Consider the following 23663-nt stretch of genomic DNA (forward strand, 5'->3'; position numbering starts at 1 on the left):
GAATTTACATCCTATTCTCTTATTGTGCAGCTTTATTTTGCTACCTAGATGTTAAAATGTGAGCAAGAATAAAGTCATACCGTAACACACAAGTGCAGATGTTATAACACACATGTACAGATGCTGTAGCACACATGTACAAGTGTTACAGCACATGTGTACAGGCGCATTTTTTCTTGTTACATAAACCAGACAAATTAGAATAACGTCATTTTCTAACATTGGCTCTTTTGTACTGTTAACTGATTATAACTACACATAGTTATTATTTTCCCAGCTAATGCTTTTCTAAAGAAATGTCCACATGAAAATGGACATTGTTGTTATATTGCTATGTGGAGGTCATAAGAGAGTGGTTGTATTGGGACTTGATTTACTGAGTGCTAATAGGGTTCATAAAGCACTAGCCACTGCTATGTAAGTTAGCTTCCTGGAGCTCAGTGTAGGAGCTGTTCACTAATGAGTCTGTTTTCCAGCTTGCTGAAAGCCCCTCCAGAGCTCCTTGGGTTGCTGTGCTCTGCGGACATCCATGTCTGTTGACTTAGTTATCCTGGAAAGGGCGAGCTATGCTGGGATGCCAAGCAGATTTGTCCTTATTGAGCACTATGTGTACATGTTTTTCCCCTCTGATTTGCCAAAAAGCAATTGTACTTTGTTTATTGACTTAGTAGTATTTTATTGAACACCAACTGCGTATCACGTACCTGTTCACTGGGGAAGTAATGATAGATGAGGTAACTCTGTGCTCCTGGATAACAGTGGCTGATGGGGAGGAGATTGCATGGGTTCTGAGGGCTGTGTAGGGTGCCTACCAGAGGTAGACTACCTACCAGAGGCCGAGTTGGGCAATAATATAATGCTCAATTCAGTGTATGGAATCTGAAAATTTTCATAAGGAGAATGTAGAAGAATAACAGTGTTTGTTAGAAATGCCATCATGAAAATGTCTGCCAGATCATGCAAGGGGTTTGTGCTCTGGAAGAGCTAGAGTGCTGGCAGAAAGAGCAGTGGTGGGCCTTAGGACTGTTTCACAGAGCGCTGACCAGGTGGGCTTTGTGAAATGCAAAGGTGGTGTCATCGTGAAAGGCAGAGAGAGAGCCAGGCTGCTAAGAGTTTGGAGTCACAGAAGTATACAGTAAGTTGGGTTATGCCATGTAGTGGGGTAGTTAGAATATATACTTCACATAGAAGTATAGAGCCAAGCCAGGGCCCGAGTTCCTCACAGAATAGTTTGACCTTATTTAATTAGCAGTGGAGAGTTAGAAAAGTTTAAGCAAAATATTAAAGTTATAATCATAGATAAGACACCGACTTTCATTGTAAAATAAGTACTTATACTTTTTAATAAAATCAAAAATTATTTTAGATAGAAGACTTAAAAGTTTATATTTTCAGAAATGATTTAGCTTTTCTTAAAGTATGTTATTATGTAGACAGACTGATTGATTTTCGTTTTCAAGTAAAAAGCTGAATCAGCTCATTTCACCTTAAATGGGCACTTAAACTCCAGTAAAAAATTGCACACTGTCTGCTTCAGAAAACTGCATGAGCTCATTTTCAAGGGACTGCTCCAAACTTGTGGTTTGTTCTTAGCCTGTTCTGTGCTAAGAGTGATGGAATATAGGACAGCTTCTACCATAACTTCCAGTAAAATCCTTAAATTAGTAGGTATTTTATACTATAATTTGATACTCGATGATTAAAGATGTTACTCATACCCCTATTAGTAGGAATCCCTCTCATTATTATATTCCTATTTCTCACACTTAAAAATCTCCTTAGCAGGTTGTCTTGATGTATTAAAAGTCTTCATGTTAAAAAAAAATAGGACCTGGGTGCACTCAGTTGTAGAACAACTTGTGTGTGTGACTCCTTAAGTTTAATATTATCAAGTAAATTCACGCATATTATAACTCTGGGCCTCTGTCTCTGTTCCATTGTACAAAAGAAGAAGTTAATTTTAAGATTGTTTAAAATAATATAAAGAATGAAAATTTAAGCTGGGTATTGTGGTCCACACCTGTAATCCCAGCACTTGAGAGGTAAAGGCATGAGAATAAGGAATTCAAGCCAATCCTTGGCTAGTTAGTGAGTTCTAAGCCAGCGCAGACTATATGAGATCATCTCTCAAAAAGTCAAAACAACAAAATGAACCCAAATTTATTTTATTTGAATTACCAGATTTTGAGAAAAACTAGAATAATTTGTAATTAAAATAAGTTTATACTTGTAAAACATAAGTCTTTAAAAATATATAAATTTGGACCATCAAAGCATTCATTTTCATATTTAATTGAATAGCATTAGTCACCACTTATTGCCATACGTGCTAACCTTGTTAGTCATTACTACCATATTGAATAGTACAGATGATGATGATGATGATGATGACGACGACGACGACGACAACCACCGGTCATGCATTTGCCATAGAAAGAGCTAACCAAGTCCCTTACACTCTGCTAAGTACTTTACTAATATTAACTCATTTCTATTTCTTACAAATATAGTAAACATGATTTCTGTTTTGCAAATGAAGACACTAATGGATAATAATTTAAGTAACTTGCCATGGTTATACTATTAGTAAGTACAACGAGGTTCCCATTTGTCAACCATTGCATAACACCATGACATGCAGGGTAGTTTTCTTTTCAAGTAGAAAGCCCTATGCATAGCCCCCAAAGCATTTTCTATCCTTTCTTCACCATCCTAGCCACAGCATGCTACATTATAGTAGTTATTTCCCCCAAGGAGAAGTGTAATTTACTCACTAACCACTCAACAAGAAGTATTTATTAACTACTTAAATATGTAAGACCCTGACTGGGAAATAGTGATTCTCAAACAGAATTCTCCAGCATGACCATCACAGGCTAAGACACCTTCTAGTTGGTCTTTTGAGCTGATACCTTCTGCTAGAATTAAGCACTTCTAGAAAATACCTACTCATGTGTATGTCCGAGAACCTGCACCTCAGCCCCTCTGAAGGATGCCTTTACTACAGCCATTTCGCATGCATATAAATAGTCCAAGCATGTGCACAGCTTATAGGACTAGAGTTCATGGGGCAGGTCTAAAAACGCTCTATGAAGTCACAGTGTTATCAATTCATTGTAGCTGTGGTGTCTCTGTGAGTGGTGATCTGAGGACCTACTCCTGAATCTTTCAGACATAGTGCATGGCTCTCAGAAGAGTTCCATGACATCGGTCCAGCCAAGAGGCATGTACTTGTCTTGTACTTCACTGTGCAGGTGAGAGTGACCATGCTTGCTCCACTGCAGAAATCCTGTCTTTTTTTTTCCTGAAGATTCAGTACCTGTGTTGGGAGTTAGAGCTTTCCTCATGGTTTATTGAGACCATATCCTGAATGTCTCAATCCTAGTCACTATTCATGTCGAACAAAGGGACGCAGGGTTCTATTGGTTAAATTTTAAGGAGATTTTCCTTACATTATTAATAAAGCTTGCATATGCTTATCCTGCAGAGTATAAACATGTGGATCAATCTAAAAAATATATTGCATACAAATTAGAATAAAAGTGCAATGCCATTTATTTTCCCTCCTGTTGGCAAAAAAACATAAAAAATGTGATGATTCCAAATGAGCGTGACATTTGGTGAGTGTCTCAGGAACTTGGCTCTAGTAGGAATCTTAAAAGTTCTTATTAATAAAAACAAACCGGGAGCCAGGTATTGGGGTGAACGCTGGAAGATCAGAGAAGCAGAACAAGCCACAGCCACCTCACCTTGCCAGTTCCTCAGCTGATCCTGTTTCCCCAGACTGGAAACCTCTGAGTCCTCATCCAAATGAATCTCAGCTGAACTGCTTCTCAAAAACCTAAAAGCTTAGCCAGCCGAAAGCTTCTAGTTTCTGGTCTTCACACCTTATATACCTTTCTGCTTTCTGCCATCACTGCCTGGGATTAAAGGCTCACTTTCTGGGATTAAAGGCATGAGTCACCACGCCTGGCTATTTCCAGTGTCCCCTTGAACTCACAGAGATCCATGCCTCCAGAAGGCTAGGATTAAAGGTGTGAGTGCCACCATTTTCTAGCCTCTGTATCTAGTGGCTGTTCTGTTCTCTGACCCCAGATAAGTTTATTAGGGTGCACAATATTTTGGGGAACACAATACCACCACACTTGGTATTGCCTATCTAAATTTTAAGTGTGCCTATTATTTGATCCTACTTTAATCTGTCCAGCAAAAATATTCACCTAGGTATACAAAGATCCATGACATGATATAGCCTATGTGTCTATCAGGAAAAGAATGGTTAAGTAGTAGACGGCATGCCCACTGAATGCAGTGGAGCTGTGAGGAAGATCCATGTGGTCCATGTGTACTGATAGAGGAGCATATCCCAACAACACAGAAGCAGATACCGCCCTGCAGGGGAAAATGAGGTGTAGTAAATGTGAAAAACACTCATGGGAGAGTCTCTAAATAATTACCAGAGATTACTCTTAAGGTGGTGGGGATGAGAAGAAAGAGCTACCTTATTTTTAAAAATTACAATTATAATTAAAATAATTAAAGTTCACTGTGTTTATAAGAGTATGATAATCCATATTTATAATATATAATGATCAAATTAAGGAAGTGAACTTTTCCATTTTTAAACTTTTGATTAGTGCATAATACATATCTGCAGGAAAATGTGACATTTAAATCCATATGTTCTTATCAAATCAGGTACTATTTCTATCTTTATGTCATCACTACACGTTTGGAGCCTTTGAGCCATCCTCTTCTTGTTATTCCTAAAGTGTATAATCATTTCCTGTGAACCGTAATCACCCCACTGTGCCCCCATGTTGTCCACACTAGAACGGTTTCTAGATACCTGTAGTTTGGTACCTATATCCAAATTTCCCAGGCCTCATTGCCTCCCAACCTCCAGTAATCACCATTCACATTCAGATGGTCATTTTTAGCGTTTGCATATGTACTTGTCTTTAGGTTTGGCTCATTTCATGTAACATAATGTCTTCAGTTCCGTCTTCGCTGAAAATAATAGGACAACATTCTTTTATATGGGTGAAGATATTCCATTATATATACAGCACTTCTTAGTGTACTCATTCAATGTAGGACATCTAGGGTAAATTTCACTTGACATTGTACATAGTTGAGCAATAAACATGGTATGCAGATATTTCCTTAATTTACTGCTATCATTTCTTTTTTTGGAACGTCCATACTGTTCTTCATAATGACTGTACTAATGATGTATCCACCATGCATGAGTTATTTCTCTACATCCTTACCAGCATTTGCTATTTAGCTGCCCTATTGCTAATAGCCATTTTAACTGGAATGGGGGTGATATTTCATTGTGCTTTTTCTCTTCATAATTTTAATTAATTCTAAAAATTCATAGTATGAGTCAGGTGTGGTGGCATATGCCTTTAATCCCAGCACATGGGAGGCAGAGGTAAGCAGAGCTCTGTAAGTTTGAAGCCAACCTGGTCTACAAAAGTGAGTTCCAGGACAGCCAGAGCTACACAGAGAAACTTTGTCTCAAAAAAGAAATCATAGTATGCAGTTGTACATACTAATGGCATTTCATGTGATATTTTGATATGTGTATACATTGTATAATATTTTAAAGTACCTATCTATCTCCTCAAGCATATTTCATTTGTTTTTAGTAGAACATTCAAAAGCTTTACTTTAAATTTATGTATAGGTTGAAACTATGCATATATGTTAAATGTGCTTACAATGAATATATATTGGTATTTTTGAAAAGGCTTTTTAAATATATTGCTTTAACTTTTAAGAAGAGTCAAAAGCTTATGAATTACTTAACTCAGTATCAATAACCTTTAAAAAGCAACTAGGTTCAGAATTGCTTATAATGTATTATGAGGTTTTCTCTGCTACTTATAGAGATAGACGTATACAAATATTTAAGATAGTGTCTGATACATAGTTAGGACTCTATGTTAACTGCATTTACATGTGGCAGATTATATGTTATATATGCAACTTTTTCTATATTCTTATAGACTTAAAGTGGTTTCATATTAAACTGAAAGTTAATTCTGTTTTAGGCAAAGAACATTTCTTTTTGCATCTTGAATGGTGTCATATAATGTCATAGGATCATTGCAGATTACCAAAGACATAGTTCAGTTATTGTATAGTTCTCTGTCTTTCTCCCAAATCAAAGTTTTGCTGAGGGTTGCATGGGTTTCCTCTTCTTATCTATTCTAAATTGGCCTTTTAAATTTGAAAGGTTTTCTTTTCTTTTTTTCTTTTTATTGAACATAGATTTTTTTTCTCATATAATACATCCTGATTATAGTTTTCCCTTCCTCTACTCCCAGTTCATACCCATCTCCCCTCCCCTCTGGATCCACTCCCTTTCTGTCTCTCATTAGAAAAGAACAGGCTTCTAAGAGATGACAACCAAACATGACAAAATAAAATACAATAAGATGAAGCAAAACTATCCTATCTAAGTTGGACATGGCAACCCAATAGGAAGGCAAGAGTCCCAAGAGCAGACACAAGAGTCAGAGACCCACTTGTTCTCACAGTCAGGAGACCCATAAAATACTAAGCCCAAACCTAATATTTGTATTTTTTATAAAGCTAGTATTTTAAATAGAGCTAAAAGTTGTAATATATTTGCAGAGGACCTGGTGTAGAACCATCTAGGCCCTGTTGGTGCTGCTTTAGTCTCTATTAGCTCATAGTACCTTACTTAGTTGATTCAAAGGTCCTTGTTCTTCTGGTGTCCACTGTCCCCTGGCTCATAAACTATTCCTGCTCGTTCTTCCACATAGATCCTTGAGCCTTTGGGGAAGATGGGTGTTGATAAAGATATCACATTAGGGTTGTGTTGCTAGAGTTTTCTCTGCAGGTCCCGCCAAGCCCAGCAGTCCGACAGCCCACTTATAAAATAATCACTCAGACACATATTATTTAAACCGTTTGACCTAATGGCTCAGGCTTCTTGCTGTCTAGTTCTTCTATCTTAAATTAACCCATTTCTGTTAATCTATACTTTGCCACATGGCTCGTGGCTTACCGGTACCTTACATCTTCCTTGTCATGGTGGCAGCTGGCAGTGTCTCTCTGCCTCAGCCTTCTACTTCGTGGAATTCTCTTCTCTGCTTGTCCTGCTTATACTTCCTGCCTGGATACTGGCCAATCAGTGTTTTATTTATTAACCAATCAGAGCAACACATTTGACATACAGAACATCCCACAGCAGGGTTGAGTGCTCTAAAGTCCCTCACTCTCTGCACATTGTCCAGTTGTGGGTCTCTATGTTTGTTCTCATCTACTGAAAGAAAAGCTTATCTGGTGAGGCACTGGTCTATGGTTGTAGCATTATGTCACTAAGAGTCATTTCATTGCCATGTTCCTTTTATTTTGAGACAGAATCTCACTATGTAACCCTGAGTGACCTAGAACTTGCCATATAGAACAGGTTGGTCTCAAAGTTATTGAGTTCCTCTGTCTCCTAAGTGCCGGAATTACAAGTGTGAATGAACCCCTGTGCTCACTGAGGGCCATTTTCAATAAAGATAAAAGTTTATCAATTCAAACAGAACCATAAATGAAAAATACCACAGCTATTTAGAGGTGAGTTGTCAAGCAAAGTGAGCTCTTGGGCTAGAGTTCACATTGTGTTTTGGTCACAGACTACCAATGTAGTGTGGGTACACCCCATTGTGAATTGCTCCTGAATAGCTGAATTCACAAATACAGCTTTGGAGAACTGAATTGTACCACTACTCCCCAACAGCTTGTTCTAATATTTATACTGAGTTTTAATTATGTTTTGTGTGACAATGCCTCATTCACTGAAATTAGTATGTGGTGGTATTAGTATTTTTAAAAATTCTTAGAATCATTTTTATCCTCAGGAAAATGAAAAATACATTTCATTGTATATATCATAATCTAGACTACTTATATTCATCTTTTCAAATTTCAGCCTATGCAGTTATTTCTAACCTCAAAAGATCGTTAAGCTGTAACTGTCAGTTTTTTGCTAAGGTAGGCTCCAGGGCCTTGGCAGATAACATTGTAAATCTGCCATTGTTTATCCTCATCAAATATTTTTAAAGGATCACTAGGCAGAAAGCATAATTGTCGATTTCTGCTTGACTTTTTGGGGCAATTTTTATTTCCACTCTATCTACCTCAATTGTTATTTTAGACCCTATGGAAAATTAGTTCATATTAAAAGTGAACATTTAACACAGTTCACCTGCTGCTCATTAAAGGGTAAGCATTGTGTTTGGATCTTAGCTGCATTAAATTTCTTGCTATTGCATCTTGCTTGCTTGATCCATATTTAAGCCCCAATTAGCAGCAGTCTCTGATGGAGGAAAAGAAACAACTTTTGATTTATAAAAGGCAAAAATCGCTGTTGAATATTTCAGAGGTGATGGATTAAGTTTAAAAATAGGATGTTGGGGTAGAGAGCAATAGGGAAGGGCTACTTTATCAAACAGGGTGGCTTATGAAGACATTTTTATCCCGATAACCTCAGAAGTAAGTGCATGAGCAGCTAAGATGATGGGCCATTGAGATTTTCCAGGTACCAGGAGCAGAAAAACTTAGAAATGGGAGCACTATACGCATATCCAAGAATGTGCAAGGGGATGGCAATTCCTAGATCAGAAAAAGCCAAAGGAACCCAAGGGGAGTTCCCAGAGCTTTGAAGGACAGCTATGAACAAAAAATGGTGTGATGTAATTCATGGTTGACAAGAACCATAATCCGCACATGGACAATAGCCAAAGTCTTTAAACATTTTGAATAATGACCACCTTGACCCCAGCAACAAATGCCTTTTCCATCAATACCCACATCCTTTCCCTTGTTAATGCTGGCTCTGATTGGGCAGTTTTCCTTTGAGCCCACCTGGTAGATGATAATTACTAGGGTAGGTTGGTGTGGTAGTTCTGTCAACCTGACACAGTCTAGAATTACCATGGAAAAGAGTCTCAGTGAGGAGTCAGCTAGAACAGATTGTGCTGTGGCATGTCTGTGTAGGATTGTCTTGAGCATGGTAACTAATGTGGGAAGACCGTGTCTACTGTGGATGGCACCATTCCCTAGACTTGGTTACTAGCCAGTATAAGAATGGAGAAAGTGAGCTGATCAATAACCATGTGTTTACTCATTTCTCTCTGATCTTAACTGTGAATTTTTGTAACTAGCTCTCTGAAGTTCCTGTTGCCTGACTTCCAGGCAATGACGGACTGTAACCTGGAACTGTGGGCCACAGTGACCCTTTCTCCTCTAAGTTGCCTTTTGTTGGGGCATTTTTTCACAAATGAAATACTAACAAAAAGGTTCTTGCCAGTTTAGTAATTGCCACCTCAGTGTCTTCTTAACATCACAGTGACCTGAACACTGATATGCCAAAGTTCTAGAAAACTTGGGACTTTCCTGGGGATTGGATGAAGACAAGAACAATATTAAAAACTCTAATAGACTCCTGCCTCAACCCCTTGATGCCATCAGAGGTGGGGGCAGAGGATGCATATCTCACCGTCCCCAAGACGGACAGTGCTCACATGCAGAACTGCTTCCAGAAGAATGTAGTCTAGGGTATGGGGGACCCGAGAGGCTTCAGCAGATGGTGGGTTCCTGCAGCAGCAAACTAACATATATAGGATTTTTTTTATTATTATTACAAGAACCAGGAAGGAAATTTTAATGCAAAATTCTAAGCCAAAACCAGTCCATGAGCCTGTCACTGCCCAGAAATCTTTAAAGTGTTTTTTAGAAATGTTAGTCAAGTAGTAAATTACAGAGAATGAAAAATGCTAGAAATGTAATATATGGTCCTTTCAGGCAAACCAAAGATTTGATACCAAGAATAGATTTAATCTTTTTTATCCCATAAATAATGATGTTTGTAGATGCTCTAGAAGGATGGGGTTGATATCCAAAGCATAAAGATTAGGTAATATAACAAAACCTTTAGTTTAAGATTCTGTCATCACAAATGTGTTTTGTTTTGAAAAATGTTATTTTGAAGATGATAATATTGTTTTGCAGTAGGATTTTGGCAGTATAGCTATTAAATTTTTGCAAATAATAGATAAAATGCCACTGTAAATTTTATTTCTCTATAGTCATTAACTACAAAGAACAAATGTTTGTTAAAACACGTGTGAGAAATTAAGCTTCATGTTACTGTAAGGAGATGTAAATTACCTATGGGGGTATATATATATGGATGCCAATATTAATGCAGATATAGATACCATGACATCCAGTACTCAGACAGATATAGTTACTAATATCAAAACAGCAACTGTTTAAAAACTCTTCTAAAGCATATTAATTTTCAATTATGAGAACATTAGATTTTGAATGCAGATTCCCAGTGTTTATTGAAGCAGAATAATATGCTACTTTCTGTGAACAGTATGGCCAGCAGGGCATTCACAAGTAGTGTCTGCCTTCTATATTACTGAAAATGAAGCCCTATTCTTTCACAAAGCCCCTACTGATAACATTCAAATTTGTCTCCCTCAGCCTCTCTTCTTAGAATTACAGAACTGTCCTGTATCTTACCTCAAAAATACATTGGAGTTTTTCTTCCCGTTTTTTTTAATTTTATAATTAATTTAATTTTACATATCAGCCACACATTCCCCTGCCCTCCCTCCTGCCGCCCCCCTTCCTCCCATTCCACCCCCATTCCGGCAGGGACTCCCCAGGGGGTTCAGCTCAGCCTGGTAGATTCAGTTGAGACAGGTCTAGTCCCCTCCTCCCTTCATCTAGGCTGAGCAAAGTGTCCCAGCATAGGCCCTAGGTTCCAAAAAGCGAGCTCATGCACTAAGGACAGGTCCCAGTCTCACTGCCTAGGGGCCTCCTAAACTTTTTAAGCTAATCTACTGTCTCACTTATCCAGAGGACCTGATCCAGTTCCATGGTGACTCCTCAGCTGTTAGTTCATAGTTCATGTGTTTCCACTAGTTTGACTATTTGTCCCTGTGCTTTTTCCAACCTTGGTCTCAACAATTCTCACTCATATAATCCCTCCTCTCTCTTGATTGGACTCCTGGAGCTCCACCTGGGGCCTGGCCATGGATCTCTGCATCTGCTTCCATCAGTCATTAGATGAGAGTTCTATCACGACAGTTAGGGTGTTCAGCCATCCAATCACCAGAGTAGGTCAGTTCGGGCTTTCTCTCAACCATTGCCAGTAGTCTATTGTGGAGGTATCTTTGTGATTTCTGGGGACCTCTCTAGCACTTTGCTTCTTCCTATTCCCATGGGGTCTTTATTTATCATGGTCTCTCTTTCCTTGTTTCCCTGTCTGTTCTTGATCCAGCTGGGATCTCCCACTCCCCTAAGCTCTCTTTCCCTCGACTCTTGCCCTTCATTACCCCCCTCACGTTCAGTTTGCTCATGTAAATCTCATCCATTTCTCTGTCTTTGGGCAATTCTTAGGGTCCTCCTTATTAGGTAGCCTCCTTGGAGTTGTGAGTAGCAGTCTAGTCATCCTTTGCTTTACATCTAGTATCCACCTATGAGTCTCCCTTGAAAAAGAGTAAAAGCTGCTTTAGTGTTTCTGTTGCTGTGATAAAACACTGACCAAATGCATCTTGGGGAGGAAAGGGTTTATTTCATCTTACAGCTTGTACTCTATCATCCAGAGAAGTCAAGGCAGACACTCGAGGAAAAGAACTGAAGTAAAGACCTCTTACTGGTCTGATCTCCATGGCTTACTCAGCCTGCTTTCTTTTTTTTTTTTTTTTTTTTTTTTTTTTTTTTTTTTTTTTTTGTTTTTCGAGACAGGGTTTCTCTGTGTAGCTTTGCGCCTTTCCTGGAACTCACTTGGTAGCCCAGGCTGGCCTCGAACTCACAGAGATCCGCCTGGCTCTGCCTCCCGAGTGCTGGGATTAAAGGCGTGCGCCACCACCGCCCGGCCTCAGCCTGCTTTCTTATACAACCTGGGACCACCTGCCTAGGGATGGCACCACCCACAGTGAGCTGGTCCCTCCCATATCAATCATTATCAAGAAAGTACCCCAATGGAGGCAGCTCCTCACTTGGGATTCTCTTTTGTGTACAAAAGACCAGAGGACTCTAGCTTATATAAAGCTGATGACAACTAAGCAGCACAAGGAAGTTTATTGCATCTTACTTTACATTAACAGGGTCCCCCTGGCTTTCTCAGCCTGATTTCTTATACAACTCAGGACCACATGCCGAAGGGTGATAGCACCCACAGTGGCCTGGTCCCTTCCATATCAATCAATAATCAAAAAAATGCTCTATACGCTTGTCTCCAGGCCAAGCTTATGGAAGCATTTTCTCTCTGAGAGTTCTTCCAAAATAACTCAAGTTGATATAAAACTTCAGAAAGTGTGTGACAGCAAAGGAGAAGGGGAAAATGTTTTCAATAGACTCTTCAGGGTAGTCCTCATCCCCTGGACAGCTCACTGAGACCATGTGAAATGAGAAGCATTTGTGAATGTAAAAATCAACCCTGATTTACCCTTCTAGTACCAGCCTCACCTATAGATCCCAGCCATATATGACTTGATATCAGTATGATGGGGCTTAGGTCAGAAATCCAAATACTTAATCCATTCCTGAAAATTCACCTAGAGTGTAATAAAAATAAGTCAACCTCTTACAACTTTCATACCATCTACTCTGGAACTCATTTTTATTTAATGGGACAAAAATAACAAATATACTTGTTCATATTGCCCATCACCTTGGTTATTTAACCAAATTAGTAAATCTAGTAAGTGTGGAAGGTCTTGGAAATTTTCAGGAATTTTTTTTTTCTGGTGAAGAGCTTTCTAAGGTCATTTTAAATTAATGATGAGAATTCAGGAGACATGCTATTCACGTAGGTATTTATTATTATTATCTATTGTTATTATTATATATTGTTATATATTGAGAATGTACATATTGTTAGTTAGATAACGAACCATGAGAGCATAATTAAATTGAATATGTGAGTCTTTCAAAACCCTTCTCACTTCTGCTCAAATAGAAATGTTTGCAAACATTTTCATAAAACTGGATTTTCACATTTATTTTTTTGCCTTTGCCCCTTCGTGCCTCAAACTTTCAAGTGTATTTATGATGATAAAATTGCCTATTATCAAAAATAATTTTTAAAGACATGGTCCTTACTCAGTAGTCCTTGCTGGCCTGGAACTTACAGTGTAGGCCACACTATCCCAAACTCACCTCAGTCCTCTTGCCTCAGCCTTCCAAGTGCTGGGTTTATAGATATGAACCACTAGAGCTGGCTGAAAATTTTCAGCAGGCTAGTGTTCTCCATCAATTCCATTTTAGGTGATTTTTCAAAAGTACTTATTACTAAAGGGAAACATTATTTTAAAATTTCCATGTTGATTACAGATGTATTTATTTAGAAATAACATATAAAGAGATTAAAGCTTTTATATACATATAAACACATATATGTGTGTATGTATTTTAGATACATACGTGTGTGTGTGTGTGTGTGCACATTGACTTTAATCTTTGAGAGTATTGGCTTTGTCTTCCATGTGCAGGCAATCTCACCTGGCTTTTTGTTTTTGTTGTTGCTGTGAAAATGTTCAATTCAGGTTCTACATGGTCAGCTATTATGAACGGAGTCACAGAATTGCAGTTGGAGCACGCCATGGCTCAGTGGCCCTGTATGACATCCGGACTGGAAAATGTCAGGTAAATAAATCATTGTGACTTCCTCTCCATGAAGTTATTGAAGGGAGTGAGAGACCAGCACTTCACCAGGTGACAGACTGAGCTGCTGGAACATTATGGATAATGTGTAAGAGATCAATAGTTTAATGAAGGACTCAAAGAATATAGAGCCCTACTGTCTCTATTCTCCAGGACTGGAGGCTGCCGTTATGGGTTCACAATGGAGCTCAGAAGGAGAAGGCACTTCCCATGATTGATTTTACAATATATCTCCTCTTTGTCCAGTGTTGTCTGGGTTTCCTACTTCTGACATGCTTCCTAAAAAAGTTTGACACTACATGTGAGGATGTGATGACTGAGTAAAAATTAATTTTCTGTGTAAGAAAAACAAGATGATCAGTAATCTAGTCATATCACACAACAACTCACAATAGTGTTTAATACAACTCCACAAAATGGCTGCTGTTTTCAATAGTAGTGTGTCATTTTCCTGACTTTTATACTACATTTTGTGATTTTATAACATTTTCTTCATGAAATTTTTTTCTTGGCTTTGGTCTTACTTATCTGATTTTCAAAATATACCCAGTGGATAGAGGGGGCAGGTATGTCACCATTTGGATATGAAGGGAATTGAAGCTCAGTGCTTTAAGTAACCCTATTCCAGAGTCACACCATTAGCTAACAGCAAAGCCAGGGATAAATTCCACCAAGGTCCTCGTTTACCAGGATGCTTGATGCTCATTGAGAAAGTGCGATGTCATACCTTTCCCTGTTTCAGTCTAAGATTTAGTATTGCTGATTTCATACTGTACAGAGGGGATGTAAGAATCTAAGTGTCTAACAGTTGAGGTTATCTCTTCAATGTAATAAACCGTTAATCTGATGTCCCCCTTCAGACTTTCTTTGGTAACCTACTGTGAAATAGTCGTGAGACGTGATAACAAGTGCTAAGGGTAAAAGTTCCAGGTTTCAGACAACTATAGAGGATGCTGTTTGGATACGAAATGCATTTCCCTGAGAATGGACATTGTGCATAGAGCATATACCATTTACTTGTTCAGCTCTCTAATTGGTGTGCTTCCTCTTCCAGCCTATTCAGATACTATATTGCTTCCCTTTTGGCTCTCATTGAAGTCAGTGAAAACACTCTTTAAAGATTAAGTTTGGTGTTTTCATATGAGTCTTTCAAAAATGATTCTTCAAACGGCATTTCCAAAATGTGTCTTTTTTTTTTTTAACCTTTATTAGTTTTGTGTGGGAGCAGAGAGCACAGCACATGTGTGGGAATCAGAGAAACCTGAGGGAGTTAATTCTCTCCTTCTACAATGTGGGTTCTGGGGATCAAATGTAGGCTGTCAGGCTTGGCAGCAAGGCCCTTTACTCCTTGAGCCATATGCCAGGCCCCAGAATATCTTCTAAGAACTTTGTTTGTTTGTGTATTTATTTATTTGAAAACGGGTCTCACTAAGTATCCTAGCTGGAAATCACTATTTAGACTAGGCACCGAGATCCACTTGACTCTGCCTCTAGTGCTGGTGGGATTGAAGACATGTGCCACCATGCTAGGCTTCAATTTAATTTATTTTTAAACATACCTAAAAATATAATTTTATGTATCAGTGAGATACCATATCATGTTTTGGTGCATATATATTATAATATTTAAATCAGGTCAAATATTTCTGTGTCTTCAAAAGTTGACCATTTCTTTATAATGAAAACACTCAAAATTTTGTATCATTTTAAAGTGTCTGTTACATTATTCTATGGTTAACACAATTTTGCAAAGTATAGTAGCACTTCTCACTTCTTTTTAACTTAGTAAATGGGCAGCGGTGGCACACGCCTTTAATCCCAGCACTTGGGAGGCAGAGCCAGGTGGATCTCTGTGAGTTTAAGGCCAGTCTGGTCTGCAGAGTGAGATCCAGGACAGGCACCAAAACTACAAGGAGAAACCCTGTCTCGAAAAACTGGGGGGAAAAAATACCTTAGTAAACTGAACAACATTTCCTATCCCACCCCACCCACCCCTAGTTAGTCTCTAGCAACCACAGTTTTAAAACAGATTTTTAAAATTGGAGAAAATGTTACTAAATAGCAAATTTGATAGAAATACAAACATTTACAGAGCTAAAAGAAGAGGGAAGGGAGGAAAGGAGATATAGAGATATTTTGTGTCTTCAAAACTGAGAATTTGTGCATTATTACTACTTGAGGATCCCCTGTAAGATAGATCAGGTCTACAGCCAGAGCCCAGCCTAAGACTTCTAATGATCTATTTAACTGCCTTAGAAAAGGCCTTTAGCCCCTGCTTCCTATCAGCATCCCTTCTAGCTGACCTTTTCCTGTTGATGGCATAATGTGATGATCCTACATTCACCCAGCCACATGCAGTCACTTTTTCTTTGCAGACCTGGGGATCTGGGGTCTTCTCTTCTAACAACATAAATTATACCCTGAAGTTTGTTCTTTGAGGCTTTCAGGGTTCTGGTTTTGGTCATCATATCATTCCTCTTCTGAGCTTTGCCTAGTTTCATAACACCATCTTTTTCTACCATGTTCTATCATGGTCCTCTCTCAGATTTTGTAGGAGGCATTCATAGTATCTTTTAGATAAGTGGTCATTATCACAGTTCAGAAATGGGCCTTTGCTCTATTTTGAACTCTGGGATTGTTCAAAAGCCACTTAATTCAGGGAGGTCACCTCATGGGCTGCTCATCTGTAAAGCACTTCTGGCTAGTATGCATGCTGAAGACAACCACACTGAGCTGATGACGGTTAGCTCTCCCTTTAGAACTACTCTGTTAGATTTCCCTGTAGTCCTCCTAACCCTGTACTTGTCTGGTAAGTCACACAGTTGCCAGACTCCTCGCTCATCTGTACCTGCCGTTCTTACTCACAGCACTCCTTGTCAGTGTTTGTAGTACGCCAGACTTAATATCTCTAATTCAGTTGTTGAACCATTTATTTCCCTTTATTTATTATTTCAGTTAACTTTTTAAGTATAATAAACATAATACCAACCTAGAAATTAGCAAAATTCAAGATTTCCAGGCTACTGATCTGTCCTTATTCATCTGTTTAATATTTTTTTGATCTACCCTTATTTTTCTGTAACAATCTATAGTCTATGATTTTTTTGTTTGGCAATTTTTAAAAATTGTTTTAACTTTTCTTTTATTACGAGTACACTGTTAGAATCTTTTTGAATAAAGTTATTTAAAACTTCATAGTAGACCTTTTTCAAACAGTTTTAGGTTTGTGGCAAAACTGAATGAAAGATATAGATGTTGGCTCTATATCCACTGCACTCACACAGTGCATGACCTCCCTGCTAGCCATCTCCACCACAGTGGTCACTGGCATCGTGAGGAAGACCAGACGTTCCTTGGGATTCATGGTTGCAGTTGCTGAAACAAAGAGGCAACACTTGCACACTTATTACCATGAGTGTGAAAGCCCTGGGAAACATGACACTTGCAGACAGGCCAGATGGCTGGGACTAACTTTATCTTCATAGTAGAGAAAGAAGTAGGAGGCTGAATGGGGGTAACCGATTGATGAGGGAGAGTGATCCTGAAGCACAGACAACAGTCAGGGACAGTATTCCTCTGGACTCTGGGTGTTCCTTCTGTGACAAAGGTTGGGTCTTCATTGGGTAGTGAGACTATAAACTTTGAAGGCCATGTGTTCACTGATGGACCTGACATTTGGGTAGGTGAAGGAACTTCTAGGAAAGCCCCTCTCGGCAGTGTTTGATCTACATCCAAAGCAGCATGGTGGGGGCAGCATCTTTTCTAAACCCCAACAATTATAATTGATAAACCTATACTTGACTTTTCCACACAGTCAGCAGTTTGCATTGGGGTCCTCTCCTGCTGTTCTGCATTGACAGATTTAAACAAATGCACCGTGGAATATTTCTACCACTATTGTGACATACACAGGAGTTTCGCTGCCCTACAAATCATCTGTGTAACTTTTAAAGGCTTATTTTATTATTTTTAGTAACTGTTCCTGTGTGTACATTGCTAAGTCATAAAATGTGTGCATTTGGTTGCCAGACAAATATGAAGCTATTTTCCCACACATGTGGTTTCTCCATACCTTCCTGAGGAAAGGAAATGGGTGTGTTCCACAGAGACACTTGTGTTTCTCAAAGTGACTATTAGACTGTGGAAACTATGAATCCCAAAGAAATGGGGATTGTCCAGGAATCCCATGCTGGAGAAGGAAAAGGGAACTTCTCTCCTGCAAAGAGACTCTCCTGCAGGCGGTTCTGACAACTTGTCAGACAGTCCTCAGGATGAGACTGAAACCCAGACCGCACCTTGGCCAGAACTACCTTTAGATGTGCTTTGCTTGACCCTCAGAACTCTGACCTCACTTCAGGACCTCCAAGGGACTTGAAGGATTCTCTGGGTCTCTCTGTACCTCTTCCCAATGTGGCCACATTAAATAAATCTCCTTTCTCTGGTTTCCACTATTAATTTGGCTTTTTTATTGGCATATTAAGAACTGGTGGCTGGACCTGACCCCCAAGTTTAACAACATTTCTGTGAATTACAGCATGACTTTTGAACACATAAAATCTCATTAAAAAATGAAATTTCATACTTGGCTGATTTTCTTTTAATTTGCTTGGTGTAATGAGAGACAGAGAGGGGGTAACACACAGACTCCAGGAGACATTTTTTTTCAAGAGTTGGCCCTTTCCCTCCACCATGTTTTGAAATGATCTCCTGTTGTTTCTGCTGCAACGCACACATTAGCTGGCTGTTGAGAGTCTAGCCCTCTCGCCTATCTCCACCTCCTACTTGGCTATAGGAGTGTTGAGACTGCAGAGGCCCGCCACTTCATCTGGCTCTTTATGTGGGTTCTGAGGGTCAAACTCAGGGTCATAAGGCTTGTGCAGTGAGCATTTTGACCCACTGAACCATCTCCCTCGCTCCACAATTGGCCTGTTTTGCTTCCTGTTTACTAATCAATTTATAATTTATCATTTGTTCTGTTTATTTTTTAAAAATTAAAATAGCTCACCACTGTGCTAGACCGCATATTAACATGCAAGAAATCACAATATAAATGAGTATATCCATCGAGGAACAACTGGAGGCAAAGACGAGCCTTCCCATCTGGCTAAAGCATTGTGATCAGTCTTTGAAAGAGGGAGCCCACCCAGCATGGAGGAACACTAGCCTAAATTTATGCAGGAATCTTAGGAGAGCTACTCAGGAAAGGCTGCCCTTGAGGGAAGATGTCTGAACAGAGAGCCCTAAGCAGTGAGGCAAAGGAGGGGGTGAGAGAGACAGTATTCCAGGCAGGAGATGTGACATGTATAAAGCCAGAAGTTTAGGATGCATAGAAAAGGCCTGCTTATCAGAAATGTCACATGTGCTGTCCTGCAACATGGAAGTGGCCCACATAATAACAGTGCTGACTTGGGCATTACACTAGGAGTTGCACATGTGACAAGCATGATTCTAGTGCACAAGGGGAGACACATCTTATCTGTGACTTATTAAATGCCTATTCAGCATAGCTTTGTTAATGAGTTGTATAATGTTAGTTAAGTTCCAAGGAGATAGCTGACTACTGACATTTACTATTATCTAAAATAGTATTTATGAAAAAAGGGGATTTGGTGAGCTTGCTGAGTGTTTTCAGTGTGGGATTTAAAGGGTTTTTATGAAAATAGGCCTTGTGAGTTACAAGCTGGCTGGCACCAACCAGGATAGAAGTTCAGAAGGCACTGTATTGTCCATGAGGACAACAATGGTTTGACTTCTTGTTAGGAGGAGAATGGACTTAAGGGATGCTAAGATTGATGTTTCTTTAATACTTATAGTTGACATTTTAGGTATTTCCTCCTTGCTCTTTCAGTAGCTGCTTTTATGGCAGATGCTTCTTATGACATTCAGGAGCAACAACCAGAAATATAGCATCAGGGGCGCTTATAAGATGAATGGCTGAAGAACACAATGGCTGCCTGACACGTTGAAGAATTACCTCGTAGGCTTCCTGTTCTAACAGTGAAATACTATTTAGAGAACCTCTAAGAAACAGATTCCCCCAGTGCTGGAATTTAGACTCTGTTGTTCTGAACCCACATCTTAAAATGATATTTCTAAGTGATGGGACAGGGCGGTTGTTTTCCTTATGCCGCTTCTCATATTAGCATCACACTTGGAATGTTAGTGAACCGATAACTTTGCACCAAGAGAGAAAAAGCAAATGCTTAGCGATACCCTGCTCTTAACAAACCCAGTAGTTGCAAAAAGCATTTCAAAATCCTTGCAAAAGTATTGAGTAGACTAAAAAATTTTTTCTTTCTTTTTTGCTAAGTTTGTTTTGCTAAGTCTAACAGCATAACCCAGGCTGACCTGGAACTTGCTATGCAGATTAGGATGGCCTTGAACTAACAGAAGTCCTCCTGCCTCAGCCTTCCAAGTGCTCTGATTATAGGCATCTGGCTTAAAATTTCTTTTCAATTCTGAGAATTCTCATCATTCCATTCACAATTCTCAGTAACATTCAAGTTCCACATTGCTATTTTCTTCCTACCTTTCCATATATAAAAATAAATGAAAATGAGGATGGAAAGATGGCTCAGTGGTTAAGAGCACTTGCTGTTTGTTTGTTTTTTTGTTTTTTTGGGTTTTTTTGTTTTGTTTTTAGAGGAAGCCACGAGGTGATTCACAACTATTTTGCAATTCCAGTTACCAGGGATCCAATGCCCTTGTCTGGCCTCCATGGGCACTATACACATATAGTACATATACATATATGCAAGCAAATCACTCATAAAGAAGAATTAGTATTTTAAAATAGAAATGTGCATGTGTGTATACATGTATGTATGTATAAAGTTTTCCTTATATAAGTAATTATGAAATAATTGAGCCATAGTACAGTTTTTCCTCATGGTCCAGAATCCTCAGATTCTGGAGTCTATTATATGTGAAATGGTGTAGGATTTGCATTTAACAGATGAATATCATCTCATATACTTAAAGCATCTCTGGATTATTCATATTATCCTACAGAATGTGAACACTATGTAAACAGTTGGTAGACTGTTTTGTCAGAGGAATAATGAAAAGGTTTACCATCACATAGACTACAGATGGGTGTTTTGGCTTCTAGGATATTTTTATCCCACAACTGGTTGAATCCATGAGTGCAAAGCCTACAGATACAGAGACCAACTGCCCATTGAATGTACTCAGGACTCACTACCATATATTCTTTACATCTATCTATGCCTGCTCTGTAAGGATCTTAAAACAAGGTCTAGCCTAGCAGTTGTTCAATAAACATTCTCTCAAGTCTGTAGTTCATGACAGTTTGTAGGAGCTGTTGCAGAGGTGGGAGATTGTCAGGATTTGGTAGCTCCTCATGGAGCCCTTGTATGGTGGGAGACAATCAGGTGTCTAACACCCTGGATTCAGCAGTCAGTCCAGACATTGCTCCATCAATCAAAAAATACTGCTCAAGCATAGAAACATAAAAAACTGATACATACTTTAAACACTGCATTTTAATTTAATATCCTATACAATTTGGTTTCTCTTGTCTTCTAATATATGACACACTTTATATATTGGCACACTGGCTTGGGTTCAAGATGGCTTTCTAGCTAAGTCAAACTGAGTTCTTAGAGTGAACTGAGAAATTAAAAGCACTTACAGAGCAGGTTGGCAAGATGACTTAGTGGGTCCTGTGTGCATGTGGCACCTGCCAATAAGCCTGATAACTTGAGTTCAGTCCCCAGGACACACAAGGTAGAAAGAGAGAACTGATGCCTCTGACCACCACATGCTCGCAGTGGCATGCCACTTCTACACCCCAAATAAATAAATATAGATGTGATTTAAAAATCACAAAGCAGCCTCAATATAATAATAATAACAATAATAATAATATAAGTTCATACTTTGCCCACGTCTTTTACAGTCATCTCGTTTAAACCTAATTTCATGTTTTAAATGTGTCCTTTAAAAGCCCTCTTATGGTTACTATTTGGTTTTCTGTGTTTAATACAGCTACATAAGTTACATAGGTAATCTTGACTAACATTAACTTTCGTTCTAAGGCAGGCTTTTTGGAAAAAAAAAAAAAAAAAAGAGCCCTAGCGAGTGGAATAAGAGACAGAACAGTAACTAGCATGCTTTACAGGTGGTCCAGCTAGGTTGATGGAAACAGGGAGAAGAGAGAGCCTCAGTTACTGGAAAAGTTTGTGGAGCAATTCTGTCCTTCTGTTGTTAACACACAATGGCTAAAAGGCTAACGTGGTATCACACCATGCAGAAAGGACTGTCTTAGTTGGTGGGCACCTGTGTGTACAGTCTGGAAGGGCTTACAAGGTGAAAATGTCTTGAGCTGCAGTGAACCTCATAGGTCACACAGGACGAGAAGGTAGATTCAGTAATGGGATAGGAGCAGGAAGAAACCCCTGAAGGCCATATGGTTGGAGCTGATCCATGAGGAGGTATTCCTCATGTGGCTACATGGGGGGAGGACTTTGCAGAGAGGATAAAATGCCAGCAGAAGCTTGGAACTATCATTTAGTTTATGATGCAGAAGCTTATGATGTCAGAATTTTGGAGTGCCCCAAGGAAAGGTGTTAGAGTATGTGAGTGTACTAGAGGAGGTGGGGATGAAGCCCATAGAGGGGGGCAGGATCATGGTGTGCACTTCAGCTTAGTCTTCTCAGGATCAACAGTATGCATGCATCGTGTGCACGTGCATATACGTGTGCATGTGTGTGTGCATGTATGTGTGTTACTAAACATAACCCACTCCTTCTGTATAATGTTACTTGTATGTGTGTGTTTTCACGGCTGACCATTTGGTACTGGATAACCAATTGGTATGCTCTTCCCTGGGGAAGACTGTTTCACACTCAGTGTCCCTTAGTTGCCTGTAGTTCTTTGTATTGGATTGAGGCCTTATGGGCGTTCCCTGGTCCACTTTAGTATGTCTGTTAGTGTCTTCCTTGCCTGGCTCATGTTTAGGCAGTCATTAAAACCAAAAACCACATCCATAGGAAACATCTTAAGATCAAGTAGACATTAATAATAAACTTAGCAATGGTCTCTTTTTCCCCTTGGGTACACAGAAAGAGCACAGGGTGGATCCCAGAGATGTGGTTCCTACCCATTCAGTTACCCACTCAGAGGCCTGGCCAATGACTAGTGAGAAGGCCGGGCCTGCCCTGTGAACCTTCCCTTCCCCCATTCCTCCACCCAGCTGGGGCTACACTTTGAAGCTTATTTCTGCTGTCCCCTGAGGTGACAGTCTTAATCTAGAATACTTACTATGCAGAGCAAGGTAGTGTACACAGAGTCTACTCCACAGAACGAGAGAAGCAAAGAATCCTGAGTAGAATGGCCATCACACCAAGCCAGGTGCTCCTTTCTCACATGTACAGAATGAGGGGACCGGCTCCCACAATCCTCTTGGCAGTTCCCTGGGTGAAAACCCGGCATATGGCCCGTTACTATGTTGCTGTAATTTATGTAAATGTCTTGTCAGAGATGAATTAAACCTTAAAGCAGTAAATCTACAAGGACACAGCTATAACTCACCCAGATCTATTGCTTAGAGAAACGTATATCAAGCCTCTGAAAAATTACTGCCTCTTCAGTAGTCAGAGGTTAAAGAAGGTAGCAGCTTACATGCCATTATACGTAGACAGCAGTTTGTCATTCTTCAGGAGTGTGATGAATACAAAATACAAGCATGTCCTCCACTTTACTGTCTAATCCCTACATTTCAACACCCAAGGAGGAACCAGGAAAGTCACTCTTAAGCCCATTCACTAACTTGCTACTTAATTTTCTGAGCCTGAAGTTGTTAGGTCTAAAACCCTATTTATACACTTGTAATACTAACCATGACGACTTTTGTGCAATAATCGTGTATATAATGCATTCATTCAGCATACTCTGAGTGCCAACTGTATGTTAAACACAAAATAATC

At 39.3% G+C, this 23663-nt stretch overlaps 1 protein-coding gene across 1 annotated transcript in view; it reads left to right on the forward strand.

The window, feature by feature from the left end:
• The window catches only part of Wdr7 (WD repeat domain 7), a 301023-nt gene that overhangs the window by 235823 nt on the left and 41537 nt on the right, over positions 1-23663 (forward strand). The window contains 1 exon segment of the mRNA XM_028857247.2: positions 13596-13695. Coding sequence (XP_028713080.1) covers positions 13596-13695 — 100 coding nt within the window.

Source organism: Peromyscus leucopus, chromosome 19 (genome assembly GCF_004664715.2).
Source record: "Peromyscus leucopus breed LL Stock chromosome 19, UCI_PerLeu_2.1, whole genome shotgun sequence".
In the NCBI taxonomy this organism is placed as follows: domain Eukaryota; kingdom Metazoa; phylum Chordata; class Mammalia; order Rodentia; family Cricetidae; genus Peromyscus; species Peromyscus leucopus.